Source organism: Drosophila virilis, chromosome 4 (assembly GCF_030788295.1).
Source record: "Drosophila virilis strain 15010-1051.87 chromosome 4, Dvir_AGI_RSII-ME, whole genome shotgun sequence".
Taxonomy (NCBI): domain Eukaryota; kingdom Metazoa; phylum Arthropoda; class Insecta; order Diptera; family Drosophilidae; genus Drosophila; species Drosophila virilis.
In genome coordinates this window covers 5,138,472-5,150,139 of record NC_091546.1, presented here as the reverse complement: position 1 = coordinate 5,150,139, position 11,668 = coordinate 5,138,472, and the positions used below count along the sequence as shown (strand labels likewise).

At 38.6% G+C, this 11,668-nt stretch overlaps 2 protein-coding genes across 2 annotated transcripts; both read right to left on the bottom strand.

Annotated features, from left to right (window-relative positions):
• Window positions 1-7,224: 7,224 nt before the first annotated feature.
• On the bottom strand, window positions 7,225-7,542 carry LOC6628781 (uncharacterized). The gene has a single exon (XM_002052736.4). The coding sequence runs from the start codon at window positions 7,540-7,542 to the stop codon at window positions 7,288-7,290; it is 255 nt and encodes an 84-aa protein (XP_002052772.1). The 3' UTR covers window positions 7,225-7,287.
• Window positions 7,225-8,219, bottom strand: LOC26530375 (uncharacterized). Its single transcript, XM_015173323.3, has 2 exons — window positions 8,063-8,219; window positions 7,225-7,709 (listed from the first exon to the last, which is right to left on the bottom strand). Exons 1-2 carry the CDS (start codon window positions 8,104-8,106, stop codon window positions 7,610-7,612), a joined length of 144 nt encoding a protein of 47 aa, XP_015028809.1. The 5' UTR covers window positions 8,107-8,219; the 3' UTR covers window positions 7,225-7,609.
• Window positions 8,220-11,668: the final 3,449 nt, after the last annotated feature.

Here is an 11,668-nt window from a genome sequence, read left to right as displayed (position 1 = left end):
CCTCAGATACGTTTTTTTTTTTTTCTATAACGCCCAAAGAAATGCCATAAATAAATTTGTAATTTTCGTTACTGTCAAACGCACATTTCTTGTTGCATACCTTTGGGCTGTCAGTTAATCGCGCAACACTCCTCACGGCTTTTGAGCAAACGAATAATTCGTGAACTTCAGAGATTTTCGTCGAATGACAAAAACTTTATGGGTGGAGGGGTGCGGGTTGCTTGGCTTATTAAAATTCACTTGTCTTGATAATGTGCCGAAACGGCGGGCGGGCGGGCAATAATCATAATTTTTGAGATACTAATTTCAAAATGTTGCAGCCACGTATAAAATATCATTACGGAATGCAGGAATTCACGGATTCGACTGTGTAGGCAAGTCGTAAAAATTAAGGAAATCACATTTAATTAGGAAAAATTTTCACGTTCCGCTCAATTAGCGCAAGGCAGTCACAACTTGACTCGGAGATTTTTGGGATTTGGGAACTTTGGCACTGGGTAAACTGGACGCTTGCCTCGGACGGTGTCAACAGCTGCGGGGCGCTTGACGGCTGACAAGGCAGGGTGGGGGCAGTGTAGGGGGGGTTGGGTTGGTTGCGTGATGTTCAGGCAGGGTTCGAACACACCGAGAGAGCGACGTCTGGCAGGAAGTGTTGTGTTTATATTTGCGACACGTCATTAAATGCGCCTTAATTGTGAAAATTTTCACAAGCGAAAAGTGAAAATGCCAAATGCAGGAAAATTTACGACACATTATCAAATCAAGTGTGGAAAAAGTTTTTTGGAAAATTACAACCAAACGTATCAACAGCTGTGTGTTAGTTGCACGGCCTTTGACTTCGGTCGATTTTCATGAAAATCGACTAATCAAAAATCTTAAGTCGAGAGAAAAGTTTTAAACTTCAACCGGGTTTTTACTCGTTAATGCAATTCGATCGAAACGAACCTTGAACCGGTCTAGTATTACATTAAAATGCCTTAACTAAAATTCTGTTTTAGTCAAAAAACAAGAGAAGATAAAACAAGTGTGCTGTCTCAATATTAGATATCTGGATATATATATAGATGAAGACAAATAAGCACAGATAGTTGGTTGATCCTGTAGAGTATCTGCTGCTATGTTATATCCTTTTTCTACGCACTTTACAGACACACCTTGTTAAAACTCACCCGGGTGTATCAATTTATTTTAACGTCTTTGGCATTTGGTTGCTTATTATGTACACTCGCTCTTTTTTCCCTTTATCCATTTTCCATTTGCCGTTTTTTTTTCCAATTTTTCTTGGCTTTTGGCATTTGAGCTTTCTATTTGCTGATAAACGGCAATAAAATGGAATTTTAAATGATAGAAATCGCATTGAAAAGTCGCAGATAAGCTGAAAGGGTTACAGTTGGCGTGCGTGTTCCTGTTGTGAAAAGTGGGCGGGGCACTTTGTACATTTTCCAGCCATTTACATTTAATAGAAGTGCATGAAAAGATAAGCGTGTGCGACTGTGTGCGTGTGCGAATGTGTGAAATTTATAACAAATCAATAAAATGACAATAGGTGCAAACTTTATCGATGGATTCCGGCGGGGAATGGGCTGAGCGGCTGAGCGGGTGAGCCGGGGGACACCTCCCGGGAACGTCGTTCTATTGTGCTAAAACATTTGCCATTGATACAGTTGGAAAGAGTTCTGTATGGAGCGCATGCAACAAGGGGGCGGGAACTAGCCCAGGGGTAGCTGGTCGAAAAAGTTTGCGATAAACAATTTTTCGCACGGAAGTGCAATTTAAAGTGAATGCTTTCGGTTCCATGTCCTGAATATGCGGAAATTATACAGAGTAAGTTTCTAATACATTTGTTGCCGCCCAATCAATCGCTTTGGTCGCAAGGTGTTTACCCATTGCCCAAGGGTTAACTGTACAGGTGGGGCAGGTGTGTGGCTGGGGCAAAGAGATAGCAAACTTTTGCGTCAGCTAGGCAAATTGCTATCTTGAGTAAGTCTTAGGACGGAGGTCTTAAAGGTAAGAAACTCTGGGAGTCTAGGTTTTGACTTTTAAGTCCGTTTTGTAGATTCCGAACGAAAGCATCTTATAAAGTAAATCAAAGGAGTCCATGGTTGATGAATACGAATAACGAAATTCCTGAATATAAGATACAATTCATATTAAATGTGAATATTAAGTATAACAATTAAATATGAATAATATCGTAGATAAAAAGGTCTTAAGTCCTTTCAGTTTTTTACAAATGAAAGTATGAATAGGTCTGATAAAATTTCTGAATATATGTAATCTACAATTCACATTAAATAATTAATAACTATATATAAATATTACATTTGAATACTAGTTTATTTTCAGAAATATCCATAAATAATAATGAATTCCAGGTATTCAGGAATTTTATCAGATCTATTTATCTTTCATAGACCACTTCCATCGACTTCTTCAGCGTTTGTTTTCGTACCTTTTCTTATTTCAATTCAAATAGAATAGAAATTTGTGCCTTATTTAGTTTTTTCACAAATTGAAAAGGGGTATATTAGATTTCTGTAATATCAATCAGACTGTCAGTTCTTAAGAACACAATTATTTTACGTTAAAGTATAATCATATTTTTTTATTCCGTCGTTTGGTATAGTATGCAAAATGTTTTGTCACGCCCACACTCATGTTAGATTTTAATATTTCGGTATATAATTAGTATTTAAACCAGTGTTGGCAAGCACATACAATTTTTGGGTAGTTCAGGTTAATCGACTCTCTGCTTTGATTCGTGAGCCTGTTTTTTTTTACAACTACGAACCCGGGCTTTGGCTTAAGCCTTTCTTTGCCATATATGCTCACAGATTGAGTAAAACAAATTTGTTTTTAATTTTTAACTGCCCGTTCTACTGAAAATATTGCAAGCTGTAGATATTTTCATAAAGAACTTGCGGGCTACATTTGATTTATATTCAAAATGTTTTTAGATTAATGCAATGATTAAAGTTTCTTAAGTTTTTTGTTAAATTTAACCAAAATATTATTGCAACAAATTATGGCTTTGTTTCAAGTTCCATTCAGGGCAACAAATTAATTGAAATTCCGCAATTGAACCGTTTCGAATTGTGTTGAGGTGTGCGTGGGCAGCATGCCACCGCGCTCACTTACCTGATGCAGGTGTCTTTAATTGACAGGCGCCAACTATTTATGGCCACGTCACGTGATCTATAAACGTGACGCCCAAGGCCTGGCCCCAAACCAACGGCCAGATGCCGCCCTGATTTACACGTAAGCTGCTTTTGACTTTCAGACATTTGGGAGTCTTCCGAGCAAAGGTGTCCTCCTATCGTCCTGCTGTATCGATTAACAAACAAACTTCAGTGTGTGGAAGTGGATTGGAGCTGTTCTAGCTATTTCCGTGACAGTAATCAATTTATTTTTGGCAGTGCGCCGATTGCGTTTCCGTTCCTTGGAGTACCCACTGTTGGAACAGGCGCAGGTTGCAGTCGGCAGTGCCCGACTAGAAGATACCTCCGATGTGTGGCAAGATATGCAAGAGTATATTTTTATTAATGTGTATATACACTATGAGAACTTGCATACAAAGTTTGGTGTGAATACATCTAATAGTTTTCGAGTTATCCTTAAGAAATCAGGGCTCGATATCGATATTTATGGATATTAGAAAATAGTAACAGCTATTGAATATATCGATATATCGTAAATGCCTTCTTCTGCCTGTTACCTGCAAATGCAAATAGCCAATATACCCCTTGTATCAATTTGAATGGGTTCAGGGTATAAAAAGTTGAACCTGTATGCTTCTCGGGCTCGAGAAGTTTTTGGGCCAAGTTACGTTTCGTTTGGTTTTTGGCGCAGCGATTTCCGCCAAAATGTCGATAAATCATGTCCCGTCGCAGCAAATAGTGAAAATGCCAGACAAGGATTGGGTTAGGACGGGGGCATCGGCATGGGCATGGCACTGCCGGAGTATTGGGTATGGGCATTGTTGTGCATTGCATGGGCTGCGACAGATCCATTCAGGATGTTGGCGTGATAGATAAGTTGACAGAAGGGTTATCGTCGCTGTCTGTGCGTCACGGCTTAATCAATCTTTCAATCTCCTCTTTTTCTTCCATTTGGCAATTAATTAATTTGGGACTCAAAGCTGACGGCACGTGACCAGAAAAGTTGACTCCCTGCACGCAAGAAGCGTAGAGAGAGAGAGAGAGAGGGAAAGGGAGAGAGGGAGAGCGTTGCAGTGGCTGAGTCGGAGGGACGGCTCTTTAAAATCTCTCCAGTCCTTTGCATCGTTCGGGTCAAGTGCTGGAATTGATGTTTCGTTTATGATTTATCGTCAATTCCTTGGCCAGTCATCGTATCAGTTACCCCCGCGCCAAGCGAGGGCGGACCTCTAATGGCCAGCATATTGCACAGCAGCCATGCAAAAACCAAAAACTAAATTGAACATGCGCTGGCTGCGGCTGGGCCTCCAGCTAGGGATGCGCGCGTGTCACGAAGCACGCAGCACGAAACGTTGGCTCCTGCAAAATCATAACTTTTTTTTTCTAAGCTGAGATTTGAACCGAAATCCTCCTATTGTTTTACTGGTTCACTTGAACAATTTATCTTCTTATTTATTGTATATAGTATTAATCGTTTACTAATACTTTGTGTCACGAGTCACGCACCCGTCACTAAATGGTAGATTGCTCTAGTCTCGCGTCGTCGTCGTCGTCATGCATCAGAAGACGGCTTTTGTCCAGCTATTTCTATCTTATATATCACATGCGGTATTCATCGTGTAGTTTTATATCATGTCACTAGTCACGCACCCATCACTAAATGGCTGTTTGCTCTGAAAGCATCGTCGTCGTCATGCTGTCATAATCATCAGAAGACAGCATTCATCCATCCAGCCCGTTTTGCAACGCCCACATGTGCGGGGCCGCACCACCCGCGTCTACAGACATCTCCATCAACGTGGAGGAACTCCAACTCCTCAGCAATCCTGATGTAATAACCATGTTTTCAGCTTGTAATGCGGCAGGGTAACAACAACAACAACAACAACAGCAACAACAACAAGAATAACAACGGCTACACCATATTGCCAGGGCTGGCCCATTTGATTGCGGGGGTTAAAGTCAAGTCCCGGCCAGGGGAGTTCGGGCAACGGCAACGGCAAGGCCAAGAGGGTCGCCAGGTTTTCGAGGGTGCAAGGGGCGCTACTTGTGAGCTGTGAGTTGTGAATTGTTTTTGATGTTAAATGTGTGATAATTTAATGACTGTCGACGCCTGACGCATCGCGGGACTCCGTCTCGAAATTGAGCAATAGGGCAAACAGCTCTCTAGCTCTCTATAAGAACGCAATCCTCACTTGAGCTGAGCGTTTAATTTACTGGAATAATAAAAACGTTTTTCGGGCATAAAATTCTGTGGCTGGATATGATTTGTGCACATTTCGATGTAACAGATTGTCTTTTAATGGCAGCAGCAGCTACCGTTCCATAATATCTACCAGGGTTGTTTCCCAATTTCCCAACTCTCTCTCTCTCTCTCTACCGATACGATGATTAGCCACTTGGTTGGCTGTGGGAAAACTCTAGCCTAATGATATATGGCAGACGCGCAATAATGTAATGCTATGCAAATCGAGAATCCGGTTTAATTTACGTAAATGTTTGTACATCCAATCTGCAATTACGTGTCTTGTCGCTAGGCCAACTTTTATTTTTATTCATTAATACTGGAACCAGCTCGGCACCAGTTCCGATATTTATTTGCATACTTGACTTGTGCTTTTTATATTTGCATAATATATAATTTTTCCACACTTCATATAAATTTCTTTAAGATGATGACTAATCTTCAAGCTGGAAGTATGCAAATAGTTATTTTATTTAATTTATGTAGAGGTTAAACTATTGAAATTTGAGCCAAAAAAGTTGGGCTCATAACTAGTTTGTAAGTTATGGCACACAAGCTGATTCTGCTAAAAAGGGCGCTTCCTGTAAAAACCCGAATCTTTAGACATAAATAACATAAGTAAGCTACTTCTTTTTGTATCTATGCAACAGATCTCTTGAATCAAGGCTAAAGTCGAATAGAAACTGCAAGAACTTACCAGTTTTCGAAATTTGGATCAAATTGTTTTAGTTTTTTGTATTTAATAATACTAATGAGGTTTTTTGATTGTTTCAATTAAAAATAAGCAATGTCAACCTTGATTTGAACCAGATTCTGGTTTGAACCCTAAACAGAATCGCTTTTTCAGTTTGAAGCTCTGATATAATTATATGCTTTTCATTTAATAGTGACTTAATATAATTTAGAAATTTCATATGCGTTGCCTAGACACGTTTTTTTCTTCACATATTCCTCGTGCTAAACCAGATCAAGGGGTATTCAACTAATCTAAACCCTGTTCAAGACTTGTTCATGCTCGCCTCAGACTGGAACATATTTTAATCATGACACAACAAACACGCATAATTTTCAATAAGATGCTTATTTAAATAGATCGATAGGTTAAACGCGTCGATAAATTGTAGGCCTATCGATAACAAAGCAGAACATGTCGGACCTCAATTCTTTCGCTTAAAGCAAAAGTTTTTTAAAATGTTATATTTTGTTTGCTTGGGCAGAGCCAGGTCAGTAATGCTCAAAAGAAGATTATTAACATTTATCGATAGGTTAAAAGCGTCGATAAATTGTAGGCCTATCGATAACAAAGCAGAAGATCTCTGCACTTTTGAATTCACTTCTTTCCCTTACCAGCAAAAGTTGCTTAAAATGTTGTCAACTTTGGTTTACTTGGGGAAAGTCAAGTCAAGCTATTTTTAAAGCCGCATTTCTTGCGGGAAATCGGCTCGGAGCTAATCAAAATTTATGCAAAGCCGAGCGACTGTTTGGATTTTGATTTTGCACTAATGTAAAAATATGGCGAATGTTTGTGTGTGTGGAAAAAAACTGAATGTGAAATGTGCGAAATGTGGCCACGCGCACACACACCCACCCGCACACACACACCCGCACACACACTCGCATATGTGATTTGCATGCGATGATAAAGTGGGCGCAGACAGCCGCAAACAATGAAAAATGTTTTTCAGCCGTCGGCTTTGGCGAGGGGAACGTTTGCTAATAATTTAATTTGCCAGAGGAAAATCCAAAGAAAAAAAAAAAGAAACATATGAAAATTGTATGCAGCGACACGTGACTGCGATTTATGAGTTAAAACAGGCGTCACAATTAATTTGATATATATATGAAATTATATATTTATTAAAAACATCATCGACAACATCATGAGGCTTAGCAGAAGTGCAGTGCATTGAACTGCTCCCGATTATTATTGACCATATTGTTGTATTTATAGGCAGCTGTATTGGCAGAGCCGGTTCCGTTTCCAGTTCCGGTTGCATTCACATTGAGCCTCGTGTTGCGCAAAAAACTATCGGCAGGACTTGTAGAGACGGCATATTTGCCGAGCTGCATATCCGTGCTGCGCATGGGGCTCAAATGCTTGGCTGGGATGGCCTTGCTGGCGGTGCGAGTTTGATGGACCATTTTGCAGAGAGGGTATTTGAAATTCGTTGCAGTTACAAAAAGTACAAGTGGCTGAATGTGACTGAAGTCAGGGCACGTTGGTTAGATGCGTTAGCACGGCAAATTCCAGACGATTGCCGCAGTTGCTGGTGCGAGATCCCTTTTTAGAGGAGAGATGCTTGGAGAGGCTGCAATATAAAGAGAGATTTTTAATATAAGGCTAATTCTAGTTGTTTGTGTGGCAAAAAAATGGATTAAAAAAGATTAACATGATTTTTTTAGTTTCAAATTAAGCAAATTCTTAAAGTAAGATGAAGATCCTTGAGCTAATATTTTCGAATCGTTTTGACAGCATTTAAGTCACATTTAAAGACTTTTTTAAAAATTGCAGCAAAGTTCATTCAGAAATTCTTGAGATTATATTTGAAGTGCTTTTATGGAATCTATTTTAGAAAATTTAAGTCACATTAACTGCTTGACTTGAGATAAACAAATATTGTTTAAAGTTCTCTTCCTGCTTTTTTCTGCTAGTTAAACTCACCTTAAATTATTTAAAAGCTTCGCTTTGGTGTCCGGTGTCCTCATTGACACATTTGCTTTGGCACCTCTTCAGAAATATTTTGACTAGGTTTATTTGATAAACTTTTAAAGTTGTTTATTGGTTTTTTTGCGTTTGGCTTAGGCCACGTTGCTTGCTGTTTGGGTTGTGTTTTGAAAGCGGCATTTGAGTGAGGCTTTTATAGTCCGGCTCGTAGCGCTGATCTAGTTGGCAAATGCCGCATCATGCGGCCGGAGCGTGTTAGCCAAGTTGTTGTCGTGGTTGGCCGCCAAACAAGTTACGGCCAGACGCATATGCAAATCTCGGATTGTTTTGAAAACAGCCAAAAAACACGAATACAAACCAATCAAAGATCTCATCGGCATGCTATGCGTCAATGCTGCACCACAACAGGTGAAACATTTCGCAAACTACGTCATAATCCTGCAAACGCCTGAACATTTGTGGAAAATAAACAAATTGGGAGTTCCCCGCAAGATGAAAGTTTGGTAGATTCTATGAGAACTAAGTTTTACTAAAATTGAGGTGCTTGCCAGCTTTTAAGTACTTAATAATTGGCATTAAGTGCAATTGAGCTTAATATTCTTGCATAAAAGCATTGTAGAATCGACTTGACTGAAATCAAATTCAGTGTTTGTTTTTAAGCTTGCTTTCAATCTGAAAGCCTCTAAGAAAAACTGTGTCACTTCTTACTTAATTAAATAAACTTTTAATTAAAATGAAACCCATTTAAATGTTTCTCATTTCCTATCTAATTAAGTCAAGTTACGCTTGAAATGAGCGTAAGTTAGGCTTAAACGACTTGACTTTAATTAAGTTCAGCGCTCTTAAAACTAGTTTGTTTTCGAGTTTGCCTACAACCTGAAACAATTTTGCCTCTTACTTCAATTCAACCTACTTTTAATTTAAATGAAACGCATTTAAATATTTCCCATTTCTTTTTCAACCAAGTCAACTTACGCTTGAAACGAGCGTAAGTTATGCAACACAAGCTTTATTCAATTATTTTTGACTAAGTTAAAAAACAAAAAAATCCCGCATTTGTCAACAAACTATTTTTAGAAAATTAAGTTCCAGCTCCAAGAATTTGGCCAAAATATTTGTCTGTAGCTGCAGCTCACTTTATATATAAAAATGTTGGTCTGTTTTTTGCTTTTCTTTTTCGCTGGGAACCTGTACCGTAGTGGAATATTCTGTGGGGACGACTGTCTGGGCACGTTGCCAGAATTAACAATTAAACAATAGATTAATTCATGTGTCTGGCTGATATTTGCATACTGCAACATTTTGGCATTTAACGGTCTGGCTTGAAATTAGCCCCGATTCAATTTTCAAGCGAGAGTCAAGTGCAAATATTGACATTTAGGCGAGAGGAACCCATTCGTACAACAAAGTACAACAATACCCAGTTTCTTGTTTTTTTTTTTGCTACAGTCAACGGCCGCATTTTTGTTTTATTAATCGAATTGTAGAACAAATAATATATACACATAGCTTTTGTATAAAGTATTATAAAAACAATTACATTAATTTCATTCCCAGAAACTTGTTCACAGATGAGAACAGACGAGTTTGATAAACGATATATTTATATAATATACTTAATGGAGTCGGCGTTGCCTAATCAAAGGGCCAGTCGCAATATATCAATTAGCTTTAGTTTTGAGTAGGGCCCATTGTTAAATAGTTTCGTATTTCTGGTTAAAGTTATGTATATGGGCTTACCTATATCGTATCACTTAGGCATTTGCTGCGAGTAGTTCGAAACATTTACTTGATTTCTTAAGATATCTAATTAAAGTCAGCAATGTTATTTGAACTGAAACTAATTTAAATAATATAGTTTACGAGTTTGCAATGTAAACTCGAGGATGGAATAATCTCAAAACTTAAAAATGTTTTTAAAAATAAAATTCTTCTTCTTAGTGCCTAAAGTAACTTGAGAATGCGATAATCGGGAATGCTCGTTCTGTAAAGGAATTCTTTTTAGTTAATTTTTGAATGTCTTCAATCCCATGTATATGAAATCTATTTTGGATAATTTTCTTAATTAGCAACCTCTTGATGTCCTCAGCAATGATCGTAAAAGAAACCCAACCTAGAACTTAACAATAATATATATAAATATATATATTCGACATTTATGGGATTGTTTATTGTAATGTATAGCACAGATCGGTCTACAGCTATATAATCGACAACAACAACGGATTTAAATACAAATACATTAAACTGGCAACAGGCTTTCATGTTGATTTCATGACCAAATTGGCTGATGCAATGCAACGGGCACTTTTCATCAGTGAAGCCCATGCATAATCTGGCGATATATAGACTCGCAAAGGCATTCGATATACATATTCATATTATTCATGCGATGGCCACACGGCAGCCGAATGGAAATGCGACAGTGTTGAAAAACTGACAAAAGAAAAGAAAACAATGCTAAAATGTTAAGATAACTCATCTAAACCGAGTTCCTCATAGAAATATGTACGCGAAACGAACCCTAGAGCCGGCCGGTGGCAAAAGCTGACGCACTAACTCGTACTACGTGAGTCTCGGCAGGTTCGGACAGTTGTCAACAGGCGGGACTGTGGAGGGGTCTCTTTTTTTTTTATTGTATATCCTGTATTCAGTGAAGCTATCAGAGAGGGTATCATGATAGTGGAATATATTTTCGAATTTAACTAGGCATAAAGTTCGAGAATATACTTAAATAAAGTAAAGTATATTCTCGAACAATAAGTTCATAAAATTGTTGCTTTCGGTTTCACTCATTTTCCGCTTGTTTGTGTGAATGCTGCAAAATCGACAAACAACATGTTGCTCAATTTCTTAATTGTTTGTAGTTAATAAGATTAGGCTTAGATAAAGTTGAGCTGCACAAATAGATACCCTTTTTTAGCATTTGATTACATTTGTTTTCGACTACAAGAAAAGCAAAATCCAAAAAAGAAATATAGGCATAATATATTAAAAAATATATATGAATTTAATCGAAGCATGATTTGTGACATTTTAGAAATTTTCGAAAGATTGTACAAGAAATACCTGAGTTACTTGCGTATAGATCCTATAGATCCTGCTACTGGGTATATTTTAGTCGAATATTTTATTTTTGCGCTTGTTCTTTAGTTAAGCAAAAATGTTTGTAATTAACAAGAAATATCAAATTGAGTTGAGTGTGATAGGTTAGGTAATAACCTTGACCTTGCTATAGGGTATCTGCTAGTCGTGCATGCTTGCCGCTTGTTTTCTGTTTCGTTTTCTGACAAACCAGTTAGTTGGCAACTCTAATTTGCATTGTCGCCGCCGACGACGACGACGACGACGACGACGTCGCTCAACGAGTTTTTGTCTGCGTCCGAGTCTGGGGCTCTGTGCTCTGGGTCTGATACACAGGGTCGGTGTCGTAGGGTTTGGGGGTGGTCGGAGGGGGGGGGGGGGGTGTGGGGAGCCGTTGTCGGGGGCTTTCTTTATTGCTCATGCGACACGTTGCCTTGCAGCTGCTTAGAACCGTAACGCTGAACATCGTGCTCTCCATTTTGTAGCAATCGCAGCAGTTGGCAGCAGTTCGCTTATTTA